The 26,012-nt window shown below is 45.5% G+C and overlaps 1 protein-coding gene across 1 annotated transcript; it reads left to right on the plus strand.

Annotated features, from left to right (window-relative positions):
• The first annotated feature begins 688 nt into the window (after positions 1 to 688).
• On the plus strand, positions 689 to 8,812 carry LOC146342344 (vomeronasal type-2 receptor 26-like). The gene is made up of 5 exons (XM_084807811.1): positions 689 to 979; positions 2,537 to 3,391; positions 4,104 to 4,331; positions 7,316 to 7,442; positions 7,911 to 8,812. The coding sequence occupies exons 1-5, from the start codon at positions 689 to 691 to the stop codon at positions 8,810 to 8,812; spliced, it is 2,403 nt and encodes an 800-aa protein (XP_084663937.1).
• The last annotated feature ends 17,200 nt before the right edge of the window (positions 8,813 to 26,012 follow it).

Genomic DNA, 26,012 nt, shown 5'->3' on the forward strand with positions numbered 1-26,012 from the left:
CATTTACCCTGCAAATGTGAGCCACATGGATCTAGTCATTAATTTCATTGTATGTTATGCTACATCTGCAAAGTGAGCTTTGGCTATTGGGCAGTACAGAAATGAAATGAAATGAAATGAAAGAATGAATGAATGAATGAATGAATGAATAAATAAATAAATAAATAAATAAAATTTTAGAGCTACATTATATCTTCAGAACAGTCCAGTACACTGCATTAGAAAAAGAGATTATGGGGGTGTCTCCATGACAACGGAAGGAGAAGGAAGGAGTGGCTTACCCGCATTTTCATGGAGCTGATTTTGGTCCAGGCAGGGATCCACAAGTGGTTTGCGCCATTCGAAGTCATCTCACAGAACATACTTCTGGGGGGTGGGGGGCTGGGGTGACTGTCATCTGACTGGCAGGGGCTGCTCAACCAATAAGAGAGGCTTCCCCCCTCCAGGCTCTCCCCCCTTTCTTCTTCCTATTGTTTTGCTGATTATGCTTTATACTGATTTGGATTTTTACTCTGGTTCTATTAGTTATGGATTTCTTTATCTCTGTGTGTAAGTCTGTGGTGAGAAGCAATGAATGTTGTTGTTGTTAGGTATTATTATTATAATCTTCCTGTTTAGTTAGATGAGTGAATCATAATGCAAGATGCAACATACTTGATTTAATAATATATAACCCTCTCATTGCAGCATGATCCCCAAAAACTACCAGTATGTGCTTGCCTTTACTTTTGCCATTCATGAGATCAACAAGAATGCCGAATTTTTACCCAACGCCACACTCGATTCCAAGATTTATGACAGTGCATTTGATCCAGGGCGAAACTGCTGGGCCACTCTGGATCTTCTCTTCACAGGACAGAGGAATCCCATCAATTATAACTGTGGCAGGAAAGAGAAATTGATGGCTGTCGTTGGAGCACTCACCTCTCAAAACTCCATCCAGATGGCCGACATCTTCAATGCCTACAAGATGCCACAGGTATGTGTTCATGGTGAGATTAACGTCAGCACAGGGCAAGCTCCTGCTTGTATCAAAACTGGCTCCCTTCTGATCCTCCTGCCCCTGCTGCTGTAGTGGTGGCACAGCAGTGGGGCAGGAAGATGAGAGGGGACTGTTGCTCCCCTCTCATCCTCCATTGTGTGCACTGCAGGCAGCTGCTGTGTGTGAGACTTTCCTTCTCCTTCCACGGCCTGAGCACAAATGGCTGCTTCTCCCCCTCCTGGGGCCCAGGAAGAGGAGAAGGAGCCCTCGCACACAGTGGCGGTGGTACTTGCGGCAGGTCGCGGAGGTGGAAACTCCTGCTGGTGCTGCCCGCTCCCTGCCGCAACCACCATGCGCAAACCCCTCACACTCTCCTTTCTGGTGTCAGAAGGGAGAGCACGAGAGGTTTGCTCATGGAGGCGGCAGTGCTGCTGACATTGGCAGGGGGCAGCAGTGCGAATCCCTGCCACTGCCATCCACCGACTACCCCTGGCACTGCTGCCGCCATGTGCAAATGGCTCCTTCTCCCCCTCATCAGTCCTGGGAGGGGGAGAAGGAGCCATTTGTGCGCAGCGTCCATTTGCGCACAGGAGCTATTTGCACACAGGGCATCTGGTGGGGAGCCTGTGGCTTGGCTCACTAAATCTAGCTGAGCCAGGGCCTCGGGGGGAAGCCATCGAACCCTAAGAGGGCTTGATTTCCCCATGCTGGACACCCCGATATGGGAATAGCAACACTGAGCTACTCTGCAGGGCTCAAGTAACCCACACTCAGTTACAGCCATGACTCCCGTAATTTAGATATCATAATGATGAAATTTATGAGCATTGCAATGCCAGTTTAAAAAAATACTGTTTACAATCTCAGAGAAATATTAATTAATTATTAAGAGCTGAGTTCGAAAGATCATGAACTGCTGTCCTTCCTCCGCTCCAATGTTTTATTTGGGGGGGGGGGTAGACACACTACAGAGCTACACTAAATGCCTGGATTCCTGCATTGATCTTTTGAGGCAGTATTCACTTTTCCACAAGGAAAGACACACCAAAAGGCTTTCCAATGAACCAGGAAGTCAATTCTGCAGACAGTGGGTGTGTCAAACACTGCTATGACTTCATTCATTGGATCAAACCGATGAAAGGTGGGAGGTGCTATATTTGCTTACAAACCAAATGGGCAGAGAAGTGTCTATGCATATCTCAGGTTCTACATGAGCAAGAGGCTTGCTTTTTAAAAACATGAAAGCTGGGAATCTGGAGATTATGGGTCATTGGCGTGGGCGGCGACTGCCCCCCATTGGCCCGTCTTGTGGATGCCCATGAAAGCTAGTTGCTTCAATATCCTGTTTAGAATCTACTCGCAGCCAGAGTATTGATAACACCAGACGTGTTTGCTAGGAAATTTAAGATTAGACTCTCTTAACTTAGAGACAACAATGTTTAAGGGTAGATCATATTGAGCAAGATGTTGGCAAAGGTTTGGAAGGAGTCAGTTTGGGTGAAGAACGATGTGATGGTTTTTTCAGTCCTAAAGGTATCATATCATTCCCATTAGCTCAGCTATGGTGCCTTTGATCCAGCACTGAGGGACAAAACTCGCTTTCCTTCATTCTACCGGATGGTCCCAAATGAAGATCCTCAGTACGTCGGGATTGTTGGGCTACTCAAGCATTTCGGATGGAACTGGATCGGCCTCATTGTTTCAGAGGATGACAGTGGGGAAACCTTCCTCCGAACGCTGAGACCAAGGCTCTTGGAGAACAATCTTTGCGTTACTTGGATGCACATGATCCCAAGAGTGACAACATATTTACCACATAAAAAAATTCAAAAAAAATTGGGACCAATTCAATCAACTCTGACACTGAGTGAAATCAATGTGATTCTTGTGTATGGAGACGGTCAGTCTCTGGAGGCGTTACGGCTGGTTTTAAACTCCAATGAAATTGTTCACATGTATCCTATAGAGAGGGTATGGATCACAACAGCTGAATGGGATTTCACTGCTTTAGTACCTGGGGGGAAATTCACCACTAAATCTTTCAATGGCACCTTGTCCTTCACCCTCCATACAAATGTGGTGCCAGGATTTCAAGATTTCGTGGAGATGATCAATCCTTTCCAATCCACTTTTTATTTCATCCATCAGTTCTGGGCCAGTGCGTTTAGCTGTTCCTTCCCTATGTATAACCTTTATGTCGCAAACAAGAGAAACTGCACTGGGAAGGAGAAGCTGGGGAGCCTCCCTGGATCTATGTTTGAAACAGGGATGTCTGGCCAGAGCTACAATATCTACAATGCTGTCTATGCTGTAGCACATGCTCTCCATGCTGTGGATTCATCAAGAGACATGTACAAAACAATGGGAGATGGAAGAACATGGGATCTCCAGAAACTTCAGCCATGGCAGGTAGTTGCACCTCCAGGACTGAAATGGAAAACATTATAATATACCATACCAGAATTAACTCGAAATACAAGAAAAGCCAAACCGTAGATAAATCAACAGTAGAAAAGGGACAACCATGTTGGCCGACTTAATTTCTTAGACCATGACTGAAAAGGAATGTCCATCCCCTTTAAAACCCATGAAAGCTGTGTTCTGGCTGGAAGCGGCTGTGGCAGTCAGTAGGATTCCGATATAAGCTGTGCTTGTATGTCCATTATGGACTTGCACAGTCATGTCCAGAAAGTGAACCTGTTGTGTGGACTGGCTGAGATTTTGTCGTAAACAATGCTTTTGCTGATTACCTCAGTTTGGGCAGGGGGCAGGAAGCATTGTATGCAAAACCCCAATCCAGGGTCACAACCCTCTGAAGGAGTCCATTCAGAATTCTATTGTTTGTAGCATATTAGGATTCTTGTTTCTATATTGTGGAGACCAGAGGTGTTCTGGGAGTTAGTCGATTTGTGTTGGTGCTCTGATTAATGTTAGTTGCCGTCTTTCTTCCTACCTTGCATAGACATTTTAAAATGTTGGGAAAGTACAAACTCTGGTAGATTCATTTTTGGAGGTAATGATTCAGTGGCTAATAGGTAGTGAAAGTCAGGTTTGCATAGCACTGATATTAACCAGTTCCTTGCCGTTTGACCCCATTCCTTTTTTTTCTCCTTCCTTTTAGCTTCACTGGTTTCTGAGAAACATCCATTTTAACAACAGTGCTGGTGAAGAAATACTTTTCAATGATAATGGGGACCTGGCAGGGGGATATGATCTCATCAACTTGGTCACCTTCCCCAACGAATCCTTTCAGAGAGTCCAAGTTGGAAGGATGGACCCCCAGGCTCCTGCAGGGAAAGAGTTCATTGTGAATGGAAGTGCTATTATGTGGAATCATAAATTCAGGCAGGTAAGCACAGTGATCAACATCACCACCATATTTTATGCACAGACTCTGGATATTGGCATCAGGATCTTCTGCACTGGGATTTAGCAGCAAAACCTGCTGTCAAGGTTCCTCTTATGACCTGGACCCTCTGAGCAACTCCTTCAGGATCTCTTGCCTCCTTAAGAGGCCCACCTTCCTTCTTTTCAACTTCCCTTTCCCAGTAACATGGGGTTTACGCTGTAGACGTGGGGTGACTTGACACTCTAGTACCAGGGTTTAAACACAACAGTTTACTAGCAGATTTAAAGCAAACAAATTACAACTGAAGGTATTTACACAATAGAACTGAGTGATACAAACGGCATTAAAAGAGAATAAAAGTGGCAAAACACAAGTTCCTTTACCTTAGCTGTACTTAGACTTCTCCAGGCTGCTCCTTCCTGCTCCCTCTTCAGTCTCTGGTCTCCCAAACTCTGCTCTTACTGGCTCCCTCACTCTCTTTTTATACCCCCTCCCTCAAAACCAAAATTACTGCTTCAAATCTAAAAGTACCCTAACTGTACTTAGACCCTTCTAGGCCGCTTCTTCCCTCTCACTTTTCAGACTCTGCTCTCACTTCAGGCTCTGGCTGTCTCTACCTCTTACTGACTCTCTCCCTCTTTTTATATACCTTCTGCCCTCAAAATCAAAAGTATTGTTTCAACCATGAAGAAACGAAACTTCAGTGGAGAAATGAAACTGACCCCCGAATGGAGAAATGAAACTAGTCCTCTCAGGGGTACCCCTCCCAACAGAAAATCCCAGACCTCTAGGCCTGACCTTTCTTCCTTTTCCCTCTGTAGGCCTCAGACCTTCACACCTGGGCGCAGCTAATATGATGGAGATCAGCTACTCAGCCTCTCTCTGCTGTTCCCCCCTTCCCACTTTTCTTTTGTACATGATCATCAGATGTATTCAATAAGCTTTCAAGGAGGGTGAAATATATGTAGGACAACGTGTACCAAGATTGTCTGCTTCCTGTCTAGGACTGAGCAAATCTGTCAGTTTTGCTTTCTCCATAATTCAGGGTTTGTTTGTTTAAATCTCAAGGTCTTTCTCTCCCAATATGAACTTCATGAATTGTAGTAAACTCTTATCAAAAATTAACTGAAACAAAATTCTGACACATCTACGCCCACCAGACTGAATCAGCACAGGTATTCCCAGCATAAAGAGGATCATGACATGCCTGCTTGCCATATAGCTGTTTAGATTAGGGATGGGCAAACTCACCAGTTCTTGGCCGATACACCACTTACTGGGCCCCAACCAGCTGCCTAACCCTACTCGCCGCACACGGCGAGTCCCTGAGCGGTCCATGGGCAGGTGGTGAGAGGCTCATGGCCACCCACTCCCTTATTGACCTGCCATTTTGAGTAAAATTGACAGCTGGGCCTTTTTCGTAAATAACCACTTACGCAAATGGTGGCCATGAAGTGGACATTTACGCAACATTACAGGCATAAATGCTCCATCGACGCCTGTAACATTGAGTAAATGGCCGCTTTATGGCCACCCTTTGCATAGATGGTTATTTACAAAAAAGGCCCAGCTGATATTTTAATGCAAAATGACAGCTTGGTGAGGGAGCAGGTGGCCACGCACTTTCCTGACTGAGTTGGGCAAGCAAGGGCATCCACGGACTGGTGTTGGGGGGGGCGAGCCAGTGAAAAATTGCTGAGCTTCAAACCCCCACCAGAACCCCTACCACCCCTAGTTTAAAATGTGGGAAAGAAGAAGAAGGTGGCAATCCAATTAAGCACTAATGCTTTAAGACATTGGGATACCTATCCAGACATTTAAAAGCTCAGGACTCAGATCCCTGGGCTTGGGTGGGGAGTTTGTCAGTTTGGGTTCCTCCCCCATTCCATGTTTTAAAAACCTTAAATCCTTTTTGTCCCGAATATGGAGATCTTTGCAAAGTTTGGTAAATTTTTATCAACACTGCACTGAAATGAATTTCTCATCCATCCCTACCCTATATTTATAGGGATATTGATTTATCCAGAAGGCTAAACAAGTACACCAGCACCTTATTGGGATTTCTTGTGACAAACCTTATGGTATCTTTTAGGAATGTGGATTTTGCTCTGGTAGCTGCTGACATGCCAGTATAAGCTATCTTCATGTAGGCAAGTTAACACTTTTTAAAATCCTCTTTCAAGTTTTTCTGATTTATTTATTTTTGTTATTATATTTATTATACGGTAATCTATTCAACTGACTAAACTAATGATGCAATTCCCAGAGGCTGTACTTTTGCATTATAATACCATCTGATTGCACTGCTTTTTTTTTTCTCTCTCTCTGCACCAATGGGAAATTGGAAATCAATGGTAGCACTTCATGAATCTGATGAAGTGGACTTGATAGTCTCTCACTCTGCAGAAGACTCTCTCTTTTTTTTAACCACAAGAGACTATCAAGGCTACACTCACTAGAAACTGATCTATCTATTCCTGCTGTTTTTCCTGTTGCTGTAGTCTTCCCAACTTGGGTCCCTCCAGATGTTTTGTACTTCAGCTTCCATCATCTCTGACCATTGGCTAGAGTGGCTGCAGCTGATGGGAGCAGTAGGTCAAAACATCTGGACGGACTAAGGTTAGGGAAGGCTGCTCTGGGTGGGTGGTAGTGTGGATTGGGTCCAGTTAGTTGAATCCTTCCCAACTCGCCAAAAGGGAGTGTAGGAGAATGAGTAGGAATGAAATATCTGAGCTGTTCACCCAACTGAGACAGTGGACAAGCAGTCTGTGGCAATGGCAGCAAGAAGCACCTTCATGAATGGTCTGTGGTAAGCGTTGGGCCTTTCTGATGCATTAATGTCTTGCCACATGCCCAAAGATGCTGACCTGACCAAAGTCCTGCGATCTTACCATGTTCTGAAGAAAAAGAGATGTAGCTGAGGACTGCATCTATCAGGAAAAGTTACTTTCATGCCAAATGGCTTTCCTTCTGCTTTCCATTAGACGCTGCCCACTTCCACCTGTGTCGAGAGCTGCCACCCGGGACAGAGCAGGTTTGTCCAGCAGGGGAAGCAAGTGTGTTGCTATGATTGTGTTGCGTGCCCCCAAGGGAGGATTTCAATCCAGATGGGTAAGTGCAGGAATCCCGAGTTATTTGAAAATAACCGAGAAGTTTCTATTTCAGGTATTTTTTAATTCCTATCATGGTTCTCTAAATAGGAATATATGAGTGTGTTTACTATGAACAGCAGTGGACAAAGGAAGATGAAACTTTGTTCTATGAGCTCCAGTTAAACAATTCCAGCTAAATAAAGGGAATCTTTGTGTTCTTTGGCCACTTACCCATCTGAATTCTAGAGATAATCACACAAAAATCGAAAAGTTTCAGATTCATATGTATTTTAATTCCTATCCCTTTTCTTGAAAGACAAATATATTCCTGTGTTGAGTATAAACAGGGGTAGGAAGAGGAAATGCTGACAGAACCATTATCAGTGATGCTGAAGAAAGAGGATTTGTTAAATGAGGTCAAATTAAAAGACTGCAGCTAAACACAGAGAATATGTTTCAATGTAAAGTTTTTGCTCAACACTTTCAGATGCTGATCAATGTGAGAAGTGCCAAGAAGATCAGTATCCAAACAAGAACCAGGACCAATGTATTCTTAAAGTCATAAGCTACCTATCTTATGAGGAGCCTTTGGGAGCAGTTCTCACCTCCGTGGCTCTTTTCATTTCTGTGATCACACTTTTGGTGTTGTGGACCTTCATTCGGCACCAAAATACACCCATTGTCAAAGCCAACAACTGGAGCATCACCTGTATCTTGGTCTCCTCCCTGCTGCTCTGCTTTCTCTGCTCCTTCTTATTCATTGGCCGGCCGGAGAAGGTGACCTGCCTTCTGAGGCAAACAGTGTTTGGCCTCATCTTCTCCATTGCTGTGGCTTGTGTGTTAGCAAAAACCATCACTGTGGTTTTGGCCTTTGTAGCTACAAAGCCTGGAAACAGGGTGAGGAAATGGGTGGGGAAGAGACTTCCTGTATCAGTGATATTGTCTCTCTCTCTTATTCAAGCTGGCATTTGTTTTGTGTGGCTGGCAACTTCTCCCCCATTCCCAGAGTTGGACATGCACTCCCAGGTCGACGCAATCCTAGTTCAATGCAATGAAGGCTCAGCCCTCATGTTCTCCATTGTCCTGGGCTACATGGGGTTTCTGGCCCTCATCAGCTTCACGGTGGCTTTCCTTGCCAGGAAGTTGCCTGATACTTTCAATGAAGCCAAGCTGATCAGTTTCAGCATGTTGGTCTTCTGCAGTGTTTGGGTGTCCTTTGTGCCAACCTACCTGAGCACCAAGGGGAAATACATGGTGGCCGTGGAGGTCTTCTCCATCTTGGCCTCCAGTGCTGGCTTACTGGGTTGCATCTTCCTCCCCAAATGCTACATTATTATATTCAGGCCTGAATTGAACACCAAGGAGCAATTAGTCAGGAAAAAAGAATAGTCCCAGCTAGGGGGAGAAGTGACATCACCCTTGATTTCAGAGTGTCTTTTTCTTGAGCTATTTCCCAACCTGGTGTAACTAAACTGGGGATAACACTGTTCCCTCACATTTGCAATGCCAGTGGTGTCCTTTGAAGTTGGTGGGGGCATTTTTGGTGATTTTCACGGGTGGTATTCAAACTCTATCCATTTCTGGCTCGTGGTGGCTACCATTATCTAAGGTCCATGTTAAGTGGCCTTGCAGACTAGTTGGCGCATGGATTGTTGAGGATTTCAGCATGGAGATGGGAGGATAATTGACAGGGGGGTTGCTTGTTTGGGCTTGAAGGAATCAGTGGATATGATTAAGAGGGTTGGGATTTGTGGGCTGGTTTAGTTTCATGTCCATGAAACTGAGGTACAAATCAAGAAATATCTGGTTTGTACCTTCCTTCTGCCATGAACTCACAAGGTCACCTTAGGCAAGCCACTCTCGCTTAGCCTCCATCTCCCCCCCCCTTCCATCTGCAATATGGGCGATAACAATACTGACATAGCTTATATATGGTTGTTGACTTGTTGTAAGGATTACAACTAGGTCATTCACACAGAACACTTTGAACCCCTAAAAGCTGTGCAAATGTCATGTGTTACTGTTAAGGTCAGCGGAATGCCATGAGTTCCTTCCCAATACTGTGGGGAAGCTTTGTTCAGTGAGGATAATAACCAGACACTGAAACTGAGCCTTTTAGGGAGCAATCTTAAGCCCCCAAAGCATTATTTGAGGGCCCATAGGAGAGCTGGGATTCTCCCCTCTGAGGAGACTCTGACCACAGAAGTAGGAGTTGGACATCCCTCCCTGTGCTGCCCTGTCACAGCTGGTCCAGGAGCCTGCCCTCGCTTGCCCTTGCTCATGTCCTCCCAGACTCACCCTGACCTGTCCGGCAAGGGCCCACATAATGCCTCTGGTATTGCACATATTACACTTTCCTGGTCCCAAACTGCACATTTTTAAATATGCGCATTTTTAAGCCCCCTTTTTCGCAAAAAAAGGGTGGCAAAATGGTGGGCGCTCACCAGACAGGCCCGGAGTGAGTGCGGGCGACTCGTCAAGCTTGCAGGGGCAGCGTTTCAGCAGGCGCCCGGAGAACCTGAGCTGGGGTGGGTTCCTACATACCTACCTGCAAAGGAGATTGGTTACTTATGGATGTTTGTGGGTCCTGTACATGATGTTGTCAACCTCCAGTGCCTCTTCTGTGCTTTCCAACCATTTGGTGTGGAGATATGCAGACATTTTTCTGCCTCTCTCAAAATACTAGAACCTGGGGTATCCCATGAAGCTGATTGGTGGGAGATTCAGGAGAGATCACAGAAAATACTTCTTCACACAGCGCATAGTTACACTGTGAAATCCGCTAACTCAAGATGTAGTGACGGCCACCAATTTGGATGGCTTTAAAAGGGGATTAGATGAAAACCCGGAGGAGGAGGCTATCAATGGCTCCTAGTCCTGATGGCTATGTGCTACCTCCAGTTCCAGAGGCAGTTAGCTTATGCTCTTGAACAGTGGTGCTGGAGGAAAATTCTGAGAGTGCCTTGGGCTGCAAGAAGATCAACCCAGTCCATACTCCAGGAAAGAAAGCCAGACTGCTCACTTGAGGGAATGATATTAAAGGCAAAACTGAAGTACTTTGGCCACATCATGAGAAGACAGGATATCCTGGAGAAGATGCTGAGGCGAGGGAAAGTGGAAGGCAAAAGGAAGAGGGGCTGACCAAGAGAAAGATGGATGGATGTAGGGATATACGAAATTGCCCTCACCTGTCTCCGCCGTGTTCTGCTGGGGGTGGGAGGTGCTCCGTCTCTCCCCCCGGAATCCTGGCCGGCTGGCGCCGCTCCGTGGGGATTCCACGGAGCTGCCGGTCGGCTCCGCCAGCAGCCAGGCATCCAGCCGCTGGCTAGCAGGGACGCAAAGGGCGGCAGCCATAGCCGCCGCCATTTGTGTCCCTGTAGTCAGCCGTGATAGGCTACATAAATCTTTACGTAGCCTATCACGTCTGAGTTTAAAAAAACCGCGCGTACACAAATGGCGGCGGCTACGGCCACGGTTCGTGTCTATGAAACTGAGGTACACAAATCAAGAAATATCTGGTTAAGAGCAATCTTAAGCCCCTGAAGCATTGTCTGTGGGCCCATAGGAGACTTGGGATTCCCCCCTCAGAGGAGACTCTGACCGCCGAAGTGGGAGTTCGACATCCCTCCCTGTGCTGCCCTGTCACAGCTGGTCCAGGAGCCTGCCCTCGCTTGCCCTTGCTCATGTCCTCCCAGACTCACCCTGACTTGTCCAGCAAGGGCCCGCATAATGCTTCTAGTATTGCACATATTACACTTTCCTGGTCCCAAACTGCACATATTTCAATATGCGCCTTTCTAAGCCCCCTTTTTCGCCAAAAAAGGGTGGCAAAATGGTGGGCGCTCACCAGACAGGCCCGGAGTGAGTGCGGGCGACTCGTCAAGCTTGCAGGGGCAGCATTTCAGCAGGCGCCCAGAGAACCTGAGCTGGGGTGGGTTCCTACATGCCTACCTGCAAAGGAGATTGGTTACTGATGGATGTTTGCAGGTCCTTTAAATGACGTTGTCAACCTCCAGTGCCTCCTCTGTGCTTCCGACCATTTGGTGTGGAGAATGTGGATATGCAGACATTTTTCTGCCTCTCTCAAAATACTAGAACCTGGGGTATCCCATGAAGCTGATTGGTGGGAGATTCAGGAGAGATCACAGAAAGTACTTCTTCACACAGCGCATAGTTACACTATGAAATCCGCTACCTCAAGATGTAGTGACGGCCACCAATTTGGATGGCTTTCAAAGGGGATTAGATAGAAACCTGGAGGAGGAGGCTATCAATGGCTCCTTGTCCTGATGGCTATGTGCTACCTCCAGTACCAGAGGCAGTAAGCTTATGTACAACAGTTGCTGGGGAACATGGGCAGGGGGGTGGTATTGCACTCATGTCCTGCTTGTGGCTTTCCTGTGGGCAGCTGGTTGGCCACTGTGTGAACAGAATGCTGGACGAGATGGACCCTTGGTCTGATCCAGAGTGGCTCTTCATATGTCCTTATGTCTCTACCAAATGCATGAGGAGAAAGACTGCCCACAGCTGCTTATTTGCTGATATTTCTCCTTGATACCTTTCCTCCAGACTGACTCCTCCAGCCTTGGCTAGTTAAGTCTATTGAAGGCTCTTTGGAGTTTGCTCTTCAAGGGGCAATGACTGTAGGATGAGGATTTGGTCTCTTCTCTCCCCAACAAATGGGGAGAGCAGTAAGGCATATCTGATGCTTTCAAATAATAAAAGACTGTGTATGACTTTGCCTTACTTTCTTTTATGAATTTCTCCCATATTTTGTTTTGACATTGATGAAGTAAACTATTAATAACAGAAATGGATGCATTTTTATTTTATTCTGTTGATTTGCTTATGTGTGTTTGGCCGCTTTGGTTTGGGCAGGAGTTGGTTTTGATTTTTCAGAACTGGAAGAGGCCATTAAGGCCATCAAGTCCAACCCACTGTTCAATGCAAGGATCCAAGAGGCTGTCTCCACCAGTGACTTACTCCAAGCCAGCTGCGTGTTGAGGTCGTGAGGGATGCATGACATCATGGCCGTCCAGCAGCCACCCTGAAGTTATCAGGGAAGAGGTGGATTTCCTGTGACTGCTTAAAGTCTGATTCTTTTCCTTGCCAGGTTCTCCTCAGTATAATTGCTGTGTGCCCCAAACCCCACCTTTACCTCAGATATGCTAGCCCTGCCCAGGGGTGTGCCTTTCACCATGACTCGGGTCAAGGGGTGTTCCCTGTGTGTTTCCCATCCCTGCACAAACCAATTCGTGGGTCAAAATCTGTGGGTCAAAATGGGGGCTGGTTTCCCATCTTTGTGTTCTCCCCCTCTCTTTCCCAGCACAAGCATATGTGTTTCTACTTGGAAGAAATTCCCATTGTGCTCAATGAGGCTTGTTCCTGAAATGCAGGCACATCTGGAGTTACAGGGGGAAGGAGGAAGGGAGGAAGGGGGGAAGCCTCTCTTATTGGCTGAGCAGCCCCTGCCAGTGAGATGACATTCACTCCAACCCCCGCCAGGAAGTATGTTCTGTGAAGTGATTTTTACTGGTACGGAGAACCTGCTCGTGGAGCCCTGCATGGACCAAAGCGCATCAAAGCTGATTCCTTGTTTAAAAGATCCAGTACTCCTCCATTAGTTTCTCCTTCCTTTGTCATGGAGACACAACCCAGTTTAAAGCATTCCGTGTTAGTAGAGCCAATGCTGATCTAACATATGCAGTTCGATGTGTAGTGTTTGCCATATCTAAGAATATGATGTTCCAAAACTGTAACACACAACAGGACATAATCACCACATATGAATATATAAACCCTGCTGATTCCAATTTCTCCAACATAGAATCATAGAATCATAGAGCTGGACGGAGCCACTTAGACCATCAGACCCTCTGCTCAGTGCAGGAATCCCTGAGAGATGACTGCCCAGTTTTTCCTGGAATACCTCCATTTTGTCTTGTTTGTAGTGGCTCTCCTTGCCAGATGCACCATATTCCATCGGTGTAACAATTTTGATGAATTCTCTCTAGGGATTGTCGATACGGTTTTCTTTGACTGATTTATCCTTAATGTATCCCATACTTTTTGCTCGATATCATTACTGGTTCCAGGAAGCATTTTCACTTCCTCACCTGAATTATTTATTGTATTTATTTATTAAATGTCTACACCACCAATTAGACAAGGCTCTCTGACAGCTTGACAAAACGAAACATGTAACGATAAAATAGGTTAACATAGTAAAACATAAGATGAAAACGTACATTTAAAATGGAATACAAGTGAAGTAGGAACGAAGGTAACAGCCAGCAGCAATAGTACGACAAGGCTGTATATTGTTGCCCTGCTTATTTAACTTAAATGCAGAGTACATCATGAGAAACGCTGGGTTGGATGATTCACAGGTCGGAATTAAGATTGTTGGGAGAATTATCAACAACCTCAGATATGCAGATGATACCTCCCTAATGGCAGAAAGCGAAGAGCATCTAAAGATCCTGTTGTTGAGGGTGAAAGAGGAGAGTGCAAAAGCTGGTTTGAAACTCAACATTAACAAAACGAAGATCATGGCATCTGGCCCCATCACTTCCTGGCATATAAAAGGGGAAGAAATAGGAGCAGTGACAGATTTTATTTTCTTGGGCTCCAGGATTACCGCAGATGGTGACTGTAGCCATGAAATTAAAAGACGCTTGCTCCTTGGGAGGAAAGCTATGGCCAACCTAGACAGCATAGTAAGAAGCAGAGACATCACCTTGCTGACAAAGGTCCATCTAATCAAAGCTATGGTTTTCCCAGTAGTAATGTATGGCTGTGAGAGCTGGACTATAAGGAAGGCTGAGCACTGAAGAATCGATGCTTTCGAACTGTGGTGCTGGAGAAGACTCTTACGAGTCCCCTGGACTGCAAGGAGGTCAGATCAGTCCATCCTAAAGGAAATCAACCCGGAGTGCTCATTGGAAGGACAGATACTGAAGCTGAAGCTCCAATATTTTGGCCACCTAATGCGAAGAGAAAACTCTCTGGAAAAGACCCTGATGCTGGGAAAGACTGAAGGCAAAAGGAGAAGGGGACAGCAGAGGATGACATGGCTAGATAGCATCAATGATGCAATGAATATGGACTTGAGCACGCTCCGGGAGAGAGCGCAGGACAGGAAGGCCTGGTGTGCGATGGTCCATGGGGTCATGAAGACTCGAACACGACTGAACAACTGAACAACAAGAGGCTTTTCAATTTTTTTGAATGGGGAAAAAATGTGCAAAAGGCTGGAAACGAACAAACCATCTGTGGTGGGGGGATTGGTGGTGTTGGCCAGGTGAAGGCGCATAGCTGCATAGGCAACCCTGGAGACTCAGCTTGGGGCTCCAGGAGAGCTGGATTTGGCCCACAGGCCCGTGGTTTCCCTCCCCTCCTCTAGCCCTTTAATGAGCCTCTAGTGTGTAATACCGGATAGACCTTGCAGAGTTTTAAAACTTTTTTTTTTAATAGTCATGCGCAGAGACTGTTATGGTGGTGGAGAAACCAGTCTCAACATCTATGTGCCATGTTACCTTACAGACCATCCCCCAGCCTGGTTAACAGTGGTGGCCTTTCAGCAGTGCCCCCTAGTCTCAAGGTGCTGTTGAATAATGCCAGGTCTTTCAGGGGAAAGAGTATGATCTGGCCCTGAAAGAGAGACCTAGTTGGATGAAACGGAAGGATAAACTTCTCCCAAATGTGTCCTCCAGAATATGCGGGGGGGGGGGGCAGTCCAGCACCAGTCAAGATTTGAGGGGCATGGAGGGGCATAGCTGCATGCCATAAAGATTCCATCTTGTTGACCAAATACCCCATTCAGCAGTTGGCCTGGTTTGAGTGTCTTTTCCTGGTAAGAGAGCTAAACTAAAATCCTAAATAAGTGACTACAGCATTGATAGTTGGAGGTTGGTTGGAGCGGTATCAGTTGAACTCCTTACCAACCTGGGACAATTCCATCTCCAAACAAAGGCCACCTCAGTGACTGTTGTGAAGGTAAGACAATGTAATTAGGCCATTTTGAGCTTATTGGAGGAAGGATGGGATCTATATGTGATAAATAAATAATGCAATTTGTTGGTGGGGAAAACAAGTAATGAATTCTAGCCATCCCCCCCTCCCACACACACACACACACACACACACATGATTTTCTTTTTCATTTGTTCAGAGATAATTAGGAAGAGACACAGCGAGCCATGGCTGCAAAGGGGCTTTGTCTATTATGGCTGCTACTGGTGTTCCCTTGGATGATGGTAGGGATGGAAGCTTTCCATGATTATGAATACTTCAAACTGCATCATGTCGATTTTCCAAAGACAAATGCCCAGAATGACAATGTCTAATGCAGGATGATTCTGACGAAGGGATGCATTGCCTTTGGAATCTTTCACACTTACATCATTCATGCCTCAGAAGAGCAGCCTCAAGACGTCTGCACCGTTGATGGCAAACCAGTCACTGGAGACCATCGACACTCATCTCCCCTTTCACTGACTTCCTGTTATGATGGCTCATGACCTCACTTTCTCTGGTGAAGGCATCACTGGAATAACTGAAGTTCGGTGTAAGAATGGAAAACCAGTTGAATTTCTGGGATTTAGGAGATTTGTTCGTCTCCCAAGTCGCTGAATGTCTCAAGCAAAACCATAGGCCTAGGTTGTAAAAGATCTGGAACGTTAATGACTTTAGATCTGCCTTAGATGACCTTCAGTCTGTCTAGAGATTCAAATGTCCACCCTGCTCCCTTTGGGCTTCCTTCCACCCTCCTCTGATCCTTCACCTCACTTTGCATGATTTCCTTGCTTGCTACTTTTCTTGCTGTAGGGCTGCAGCTGCTTCTTGACATCCTGCTGCCTTTCTGGCTCTCCCCATGGTGACTCAGATAAGCATACCTGGAACACTCTGATCAGCTTGTGAAAACACACCTGACAATTACATCACTACCTCCAGCCTAGATTGGATAGCTCAAGGGGGTGGGGAAAGAAGTTGGTGTCTGCATAATTTATCAACCACATCTGGCAAAGCTCTGGACTTCTGGGCCTTCGAAGGGTCCATTTAAAGGAGTCCCATTCTTTGCCAAATCCCAAACCCTCCTCCTACAGCCTTTAGTTAGCAAGCTTTTAATTAGGTAGCAGATACATGTTCTGGATGGTTTTCTTCTGTATCTGAGATCGTGGATCATTCTGGCTTTGAAAAAATAAAATTTGTCCTTGTTTAAGCATGAAAAGATGTGCTTCGTTATTCAAAGAAAACCTCTGGCCTCATTGCGCAAAATCTTCTCAAGGGGGGGGGGATAAAGGAAGGGGAGTCCAGATGTCTCTTTGGTGATAGTCCCGCTTCTGTAACGAGAAGAAAAAAAAGAAAAAGTCACAACCTTCCCATCTTGCATTCAGAACCTTGGGGTGCACCAAAGTCACTTACCTGGTCTCGCAGCTTGCTTCGCGGTGGGGGGGAGGCGCTCCGCTGCTCCCTCCAAAGTTCAGGCCGGGGAGAAGCGCCCCGTCTCCCCGGCCGCAAACTTCAAAAGAATAAAAACAAACAAAACAAGCCCCTGTGATAGGCTACGTAACGATTAACGTAGCCTATCACAGCTAGATCTGCAAAGTCAGCCATGATAGGCTACGTTAATCATCACGTAGCCTATCATGGGTGACTTTGGGAAAAAAAAAAAGCGCGTACGGAAATGGCGGCCTCCATAGGGAGCCGCCATTCGCGTTCCTTATTTGGTCCCTGTAGTCTACGTAAAGATTTACGTAGACTACGGCGAAAATAAGGGCAACGCTATTTGCGATTTTCTCCCCGAACAACCTTCGGAGGACCGAATGCGTTGGCGCTCGGCCCCCCGAAGTTTCGGGGAGAAATTCTCCCCCATCCCTACCAGAACCCTAACCTCCTTGTGCACCAAATACCAGATGAGGTGGCAAACCTCTGTGTCTGGACTGTACAATCTGGGACTGCAGGTGGAGGCTGACATAACCGAATGACCTTCCATTCTACATTATTCCCCCATCATGAAAAGTAGCTTGTTACATTGACGTGTGGGCTAGAATCCTCTCACCTTAAGTTTAGCTTCCCTATGTGCATTTTAAAACCATATTGCTTGTCTCCGGCTGGAGGAGGCTTCAGTCATATGAGGCCTCACTTCCAGTGGGCCTGCCCAGTCACGGATCTGACACTGCCAGAAGAACTGGGCCTGTATGTAAATATGCAATTCTTGCAGTTATTGAGATAACAGACCTTCTAGGATCTGTGACAAAGGAACTCTCGTTGCATTGTGTTCAGGGGTTGAAACAGCAGTTGTGGTTCTGCACCCCTCTATGTACTCTGCTGATATTGTCCTGCCTTGGCTCAAAGTTCACAGGGGAGCCACCCTGAAGCAGTTGCACTTACTGGAAGGACAAGGCGGAGTCAGGTCCAGCTATGCAGGAAGGCAGGACAGGGTCTTTCAGCACTCTTGCCAGATCTCTGCTGGCTGGAACTCACTCAGGAAGAGCTGTTGTCTCAGCAACATGCAGAAGCCTTCTGAAACCTTCTGAGGGCTGGCAGGTCTGGACCTGTGTTAACTCTGCCTGCTCTAAGGAGCTGTCTACTTATTAAAGGACCATTTTCTGATTCTGCAGCTGCTGGCTCCTACTGGCAATGAAGACTGTATTGGAGGGGTGCCCTCCAGTCTCTCTTCATAGGGCTTTGTTTCCAGTCCCCTGATCATCTTTGTTGCCCTCCTCTGAACCCTCTCCAGTTTGTCTGCATCCTTCTTCAAGTGTGGTGCCCAGAACTGGACACAGTACTCCAGATGAGGCCTAACCAGTGCTGAGTAGAGGGGAACTAGTACATCCCGGGATTTGGAAGCTATGCTAATGCAGCCCAAAATAGGATTTGCCTTTTTTGCAGCCACATCACATTGTCGGCTCATATTCAGGTTGTGATCAACAACAATTCCAAGATCTATCTCACTTGTAGTGTTGTTGAGCCATGTATCCCCCATCTTGTAACTGTGAAAGCTCGGTTCGGTTTGGTTTACTCTTGTTCTCGTTTGTGACCTGTTTTCAGTTCATTCAAATGGGAAACGCCCACATTTTTCAAAAGTTGTGCATTTTTGAAGATGTATATTTTTAAAAATGCACATTTTAAAAAGTGCACATTTTGTGAATGTGAATGCAAGATCAAGAATTTGCTAACATTTTCAGAGAACGTGCACTCCCATTCATGAATAGGGCATTTTCACATGATTTACGAACTGAAACAAAATTCCCATACATCCCGAATGGTCAAGTCTACTTGGCCTTAAGTGGAGTGTGTCAATTAACTCCAGTGATGTCACAGGCAATAGCCAATAGGCTGTAGCTGTACATGCTGTTATTTCCAGTAAGGATTTGTCTCCTACCTACATAGAAAATCTGGGTTTTCTTTTGTTCCAAAAAAGCTAAGCTAAAAACTTGAAAAGTCAGTGTCATCACCATCCACTGCAGAACGTGTGTGTGTGTGTGTGGGGGGGGGGATCAATATTTTATTTGCAACCTGTCAGAACACTCCCAATCCATCTGGACCTCAAGAAATCCAATTCAGTCTAATGAATTCATTTGTTACTTACTTTCAAACATGAGCAAAACATCAGCAGGGAACTCCAAACTCCACACAGTTACAAGTAAGTACAGTGACATCTCCCCTTCATAGATCACTGCCTTGTTGTGGCGAAGGGGCTTGCGTAACTCAGTGAAGCCATAAGCTATGCCGTGCAGGGCCACCCAAGACGGACAGGTCATGGCAGAGAGTTCTGACAAAATGTGGTCCACTGGAGAAGGAAATGGCAACCCACTCCAGTATTCTTGCCAAGAAAACCCCATGGAACGTATCACAAGGCTAAAAGAGATGATGCCGGAAGATGAGCCCCTCAGGTTGGAAGGTGTCCAATATACTACTGGGGAAGAGCAGAGGGTATTTCCAAGTAGCGCCAGAAAGAGTGAAGCGGCTGGGCCAAAGCCGAAAGGACACTCAGCTGTGGATGTGTCTGGTGGTGAAAAGAAAATCCAATGCTGTAAAGAACAATATTGTTTAGGAACATGGAATGTCAGATCAATGAATCAAGGTAAGCTGGAGGTGGTCAAACATGAGATGGCAAGATTGAACATCAACATCTTGGGAATCAGCGAACTAAAATGGACAGGCATGGACGAATTTAATTCAGGTGACCATCATATCTACTATTGTGGGCAAGAATCCCTTAGAAGAAATGGAGTAGCACTCATAGTCAACAAAAGGGTGGGAAAAGCAGTACTGGGGTACAATCTTAAAAATGATAGAATGATCTCAGTACGAATCCAAGGCAAACCATTCAACATCACAGTAATTCAAGTCTATGCCCCAACCACTGATGCTGAAGAAGCTGAGGTTGATCGGTTCTATGAAGACCTACAACACCTTCTAGAACTAACACCAAAAAAAGATGTCCTCTTCATCATAGGGGACTGGAATGCTAAAGTAGGAAGTCAAGAAATCACCGGGATAACAGGCAGGCATGGCCTTGGTGTACAAAATGAAGCAGGACAAAAGCTAATAGAGTTTTGCCAAGAGAACACGCTGATCATAGCAAACACTCTTTTCCAACAGCACAAGAGATGACTCTACACATGGACATCACCAGATGGTCAATATCGAAATCAGATTTATTATATCCTTTGCAGCCAAAGATGGAGAAGCTCCATACAGTCAGTAAAAACAAGACCTGGAGCTGACTGTGGCTCAGATCATGAGCTGCTTCTTGCAAAATTTCAGCTTAAATTGAAGAACGTAGGGAAAACCACTAAACCATTCAGGTATGACCTAAATCATATCCCTTATGAATGTACAGTGGAGGTGAGGAATAGATTTCAGGGATTAGACCTGAGTGCCTGAGGAACTATGGACAGAGTGCCTGAGGAACTATGGACAGAGGTCTGTAACATTGTTCAGGAGGCAGCAACGAAATCCATCCCAAAGAAAAAGAAATGCAAGAAAGCAAAGTGGCTGCCTGATGAGGCTTTCTTTCCTTTATGAGGAAAGAAGGGAAGCGAAAAGCAAGGGAGAAAGGGGAAGATATATCCAACTGAATGCAGAGTTCCAGAGAATAACAAGGAGAGACAAGAAGGCCTTCTTAAATGAACAGTGCAAGGAAATCGAGGAAAACAACAGAATGGGAAAGACTAGAGATCTCTTCAAGAAAATTGGAGATCTGAAGGGAACGTTTTGTGCAAAGATGGGCATGATAAAGGACAAAGAAGGCAGGGACATCACAGAAGCAGATGAGATTAAGAAGAGGTGGCAAGAATACACAGAAGAACTATACAGGAAGGATCTTAATGTCCTTGATAGCCATGATAGTAATGTCCTTGATAGCCATGACAGTGCGGTCGCTGAACTTCAGCTGGACATCCTCGAGAGTGAAGTCAAGTGGGCCTTAGGAAGCATTAGTAACAATGCTAGCAGAGATGACAGTATTCCAGCCGAGCTATTTAAAATCCTACAAGATGATGCTGTTAAAGTGCTGCATTCAATATGCCAACAAATTTGGAAAACTCAACAATGGCCACAAGACTGGAAAAGGTCAGTTTACATTCCAATTCCAAAGAAGGGCAACGCCAAGGAGTGTTCAAACTACCGCACAATTGCGCTCATTTCACATGCCAGCAAGGTGATGCTCAAAATCCTACAAGCTAGGCTTCAGCAGTATGCGAACCGAGAACTACCAGAAGTACAAGCTGGGTTTCGAAGAGGCAGAGGAACTAGAGATCAAATCGCCAACATTCGCTGCATCATGGAGAAAGCAAGAGAATTCCAGAAAAACGTCTATTTCTGCTTCATTGACTACACTAAAGCCTTTGATTGTGTGGATCACAACAAACTCTGGCAAATTCTTAAACTGATGGGAGTACCAGACCACCTTACCTGTCTCCTGAGAAACCTGTACGAGGGTCAAGAAGCAACAGTAAGAACCAGACATGGAACAACCGAGTGGTTCAAAATTGGGAAAGGAGTACGACAAGGCTGCATATTGTCACCCTGCTTATGTAACTTATATGCAGAGTACATCATGAGAAATGCCGGGTTGGGTGAATCAGAGGTTGGAATTAAGATTGCTGGGAGAATTATCAACAACCTCCGATATGCAGACGATACCACCCTAATGGCAGAAAGTGAAGAGGATCTCAAGAGCCTCTTGTTGAGGGTGAAAGAGGAGAGTGCAAAACCTGGTTTGAAACTCAACATTAACAAAACGAAGATCATGGCATCTGGCCCTATCACTTCCTGGCATATAGAAGGGGAAGAAATGGAAGCAGTGACAGATTTTACCTTCTTGGGCTCCAAGATCACCGCAGATGGTGACTGTAGCCATGAAATTAAAAGACGCTTGCTCCTTGGGAGGAAAGCTATGGCAAACCTAGACAGCATAGTAAGAAGCAGAGACATCACCTTGCCAACAAAGGTCCATCTAATCAAAGCTATGGTTTTCCCAGTAGTAATGTATGGCTGTGAGAGCTGGACTATAAGGAAGGCTGAGCACTGAAGAATTGATGCTTTCAAACTGTGGTGCTGGAGAAGACTCTTACGAGTCCCCTGGACTGCAAGGAGGTCAGATCAGTCCATCCTAAAGGAAATCAACCCAGAGTGCTCATTGGAAGGACAGATACTGAAGCTGAAGCTCCAATATTTTGGCCACCTAATGCGAAGAGAAAACTCCCTGGAAAAGACCCTGATGCTGGGAAAGACTGAAGCAAAAGGAGAAGGGGACAGCAGAGGATGAGATGGCTAGATAGCATCACCGATGCAATGAATATGAACTTGAGCACGCTCCGGGAGAGAGCGCAGGACAGGAAGGCCTGGCGTGCTATGGTCCATGGGGTCACGAAGAGTCGGACATGACTGAACGACTGAACAACAACAACAGTGGCATCTAGTAACTAAACTATATAATCATGTGGAGTTTTATGAGATAGGCTTAACTCTGGTCTTAAACTGGCAGGGTTTTGTTTTTTATATAGGAATATATGAGGAACCTCTGCCCAAAAAAGGGAGGAGGGATAGAAAGATTGTGGCTGCAACGAAAAAGGAAAAGATCCATGAAGAGTGGATCCATAAAAAGCATGAGGTGCATCACAAATTGTATGGTGGTGGAGAGGGGCTAGTGAGGGGAATTTAAGTCCCTCACTCACCTGTCTGCCTGTGTTTCTCCCCCTTGATTTTACTTTTGCTACCCTAAGACCTGCATTGTGGTATTTGCCCACACCTGATTAAACGGGGGAATTATTCGGCCCGGGCTGAGAATACCAAGCCGCCTTTGGGGGTCAGGTTTGGGAGAGGGGTTGGGGGATGCATTTGAGTGATGGGGGTGAATATTTGAGTGTGGGGGGCAAACATTTTTGTGCATGGGGGATTAGGCATTTGCAGTTTTATGAAATGGTGAGGGTAGTTTTCTTTCTTTCTTTCTTTCTTTCTTTCTTTCTTTCTTTCTTCTCCCTCTCTCTCCTACTTTTAAAAATGTCAAGCCACTACTTCAGTCTGTATCTGTGTCTTGAGTGAGAGATTGGCAGCCTAGCTGCCATTTTGAAAATTTATTATGTAGCATTGTTCCCAGGGCCCAGTGAAATATTTGGGTGGCCAGTAGGAAGAGGGGTATTGGTGCTTACTTACCTTACTTAATTTTAAGACTTAGCAAAAAATATACTCTTGATTTAAAAAATTAAATCAAGTGCCAACCAGCCCCCCCAGCCCCTGGAAATTTTAGCAAAATTATCATCCCCCACCCCCCACAGCAAAAAACAAAACAAAGCACTTTCATAGGGGCTGAATGAGATCACAAAAGCAGATGGCATTGTCATCAAAATAGGTGGGGCAAGAGTTCTGCAATTTCCTTGCATTTTTGAAAGTATATAAACAAACAAACATAAAAGGAAGGAATAGTATGTGTGTATATACAATGGGTGAATAGTAGTAAGTAGAGAAGACCCATTGAAATCAATAGGAAATGACTTAGTCACGACTAACTTAAGTCCCATTATTTTCAATGGACCTTCTCTAATTTCGAGTCTGGATCCAACCCTGTAATCACAAACAGAGAAATGGGCACATCAAGGTACAATCTTAAAACTGCTTGTAACTACTTAAACATGGCTCTCTCTAAGCCATTTCTTCGCAGTATATCTGATACTGTGTCACCTTATGGTTCTGAAGAAGGAGATACCCCAAGGTGAATTTCAGAGAGTTTGGAGAAATCATTTTGATTTTATAAAAATTTTGACTACTCAGTCTTTAACATGGTGGAATGCTCATTGCGTTAACTATACAGGCACACCTGTGTTGTTATAATCTTACAATATTCTTCTTGGAGATGCCACTTACCAAATGTCAACCCGTGTCATGTATTTTCGACTTGCATAGTCTTGTAACATTTGGGAAACAGAACCTATAAATAATTAAAGATATACCAAATTATGAAATCCCCTACAACTCCAAAGGGGGGGGGGAAGACTGGGATAATGCTTCAACATTTGCAAGCTCCCCCACCCTCTTCATTGCTGATATGCGTAGACATGCATTGAGAAAACAGTGAAGGAAAACAATCAGTATGTACATACTGGATTAGATCCAGACTTAGGCCTGCCAGAAGTGGATGTCCCCACTCCCTCCTCCCCACAGCAGCCCCTTCAGCCCCCTGAAAAGGCTACACAGCAGGTCCAGGGACCCTGTTGAATGGAGTGAGCTGTAGTTCAGGAGGGAAGGGGGGATACCACAAAATGAGGCATCAGCCCCTTCCATGAGTGAGCTGTTCCATGAATGGAAGGCAAATCCTGCACCCAGCCTCATAGGTATGGCTGCATCACAATTGTTTTTGTATGGTATTTTTCTGATGTGCACAAGTGCTACTGTGCATTGGTAAAACAAAAGGAATCTTGATGCAACCAACTGCACACTCACATCAAGATCTGCACCATTGTACACATGTGTATCATACAGTGAGGGGGGCGGGGGCTGGAGGACATGTAAAGTAATGAAGGAAGGCTGGTGCAGATTACACATGCTGCAGAACTGGAATAAATTTCTGAAATTTCCTACTTAAACTGGAATTCAGGTGGAATGAGATGTGGGGCAGCAGAGTACAGAGTGATGGTGAGGGAGTTGTCTCATGCCTGCACTCAGTGTAAGTGGTAGATGTATTCTCCCTGACAGTATCTCCACACATGGATTTCCATCCACATGTTCTCTGGCTTAGATTCCCCCCTATGACTCAGAGGAGGACTCAGAGGGGAAGGAGGCTTCATCCAGTCACCTATCCTCTACTAATCGGGGATCTTCCAGGCCAGAGGATGTAGCTTTAGTAGACTACTCAGATTCACAGGGCACCCCTCACTGCCAGTAGGAGACAGCAGCTGCAGAATCAGAAAATGGTCCTTTAATAAGTAGACAGCTCCTTAGAGGGGGCAGAGTTAACAGCAGGTCCAGGCCTGCCTGCCCTCAGAAGGTTTCAGAAGGACTCTGCATGTTGCTGAGACAACAGCTCTTCCTGAGTGAGTTCCAGCCAGCATCAATCTGGCCAGGGTGCTGAAAGACCCTGTCCTGCCCTCCTGCATAGCTGGACCTGACTCCGCCTTGTCCTTCCACTAAGTGCAACTGCTTCAGGTTGGCTCCCCCGGGAACTTTGAGCCAAGACAGGACAATATCAGCAGATGCAAGTCCCCACTCTGATCACTATCTCTTTTTGTTTGCCACCTTTTAAAAATTATTTTTCCGTGCTTCGGGAACACACAAATGGGATCATATTGTATTATTATTATTATTATTATTATTATTATTATTTCTTCAGTACCTGAAAATTGTACAATTGTGTTATTATTATTGTTGTTGCTGTGGTTATCATCATCATCATCATTTCCCATTCCTGTGCAAGCGCACAGATATACCTGTCTGATATGTGTACACTTGCCTTGTCAATATCCTTGTATGTTCCAGTTGTCAAAGGGAGCAAAGTGGAGAGAGAAAAAGTGGGGAGAAGTGGGAGAAGTAGCTGCACCAAAAGTGTGCATGGGGGGGGGGGAATGAAGTTGCACAAAATTCTCCTTTTACTGCCAAGCCTCTAAGTTTGTGCCGATTTCCCCTCCATTTACTTCCCTGCCTTGAAACTTGCACAGATATTTCTTAGAGTTTAGGGCGGTGGCGGGGGGGGGGGGGCACCATAACCACAGCACAGCAGTAACTGCTCTGAAAAGGAGCTGCAAGAAGTTGCAGGGAGCCAATATTTCCCCTTTCTGGGCTTGCTGGAGACTTAGAGAAGTGTTGAATGGAAGCAAGACGCTGACAAGTGTCAGTTCAACATTTAAACACGAAAGGATTACATTGTTAAGTAGCAGATATGCCCCCCCCCCACTTTTTGGTGCTTCTCAATTGCACTAATGGGCTCCTCCTGTCTCTAACCATTATCCCTCCCCTCCCCCAGCCCTTGGCAAGTGTGTGCAAATGTAATTGTTTCAACATGGTGTTTTATTCTTTTATCTTTGCTGTTCGCTGCTAGAAATGTTTTGATGTGGAGCAGTATGGAAATATTGCAAATAAATAA

This window comes from Heloderma suspectum, chromosome 6 (assembly GCF_057233095.1).
Source record: "Heloderma suspectum isolate Gila_16-S chromosome 6, 16-S_ref, whole genome shotgun sequence".
Classification (NCBI taxonomy): Eukaryota; Metazoa; Chordata; class Lepidosauria; order Squamata; family Helodermatidae; genus Heloderma; species Heloderma suspectum.

Excerpts from the sequence above, each read along its gene's own strand:
- LOC146342344 (XM_084807811.1), top strand. The coding sequence starts at position 689 with ATGATCCCCAAAAACTACCAGTATGTGCTTGCCTTTACTTTTGCCATT. Across the intron at positions 3,392-4,103 it reads AGAAACTTCAGCCATGGCAG|CTTCACTGGTTTCTGAGAAA; the intron begins GTAGTTGCACCT and ends CCTTCCTTTTAG. Across the intron at positions 4,332-7,315 it reads GGAATCATAAATTCAGGCAG|ACGCTGCCCACTTCCACCTG; the intron begins GTAAGCACAGTG and ends GCTTTCCATTAG.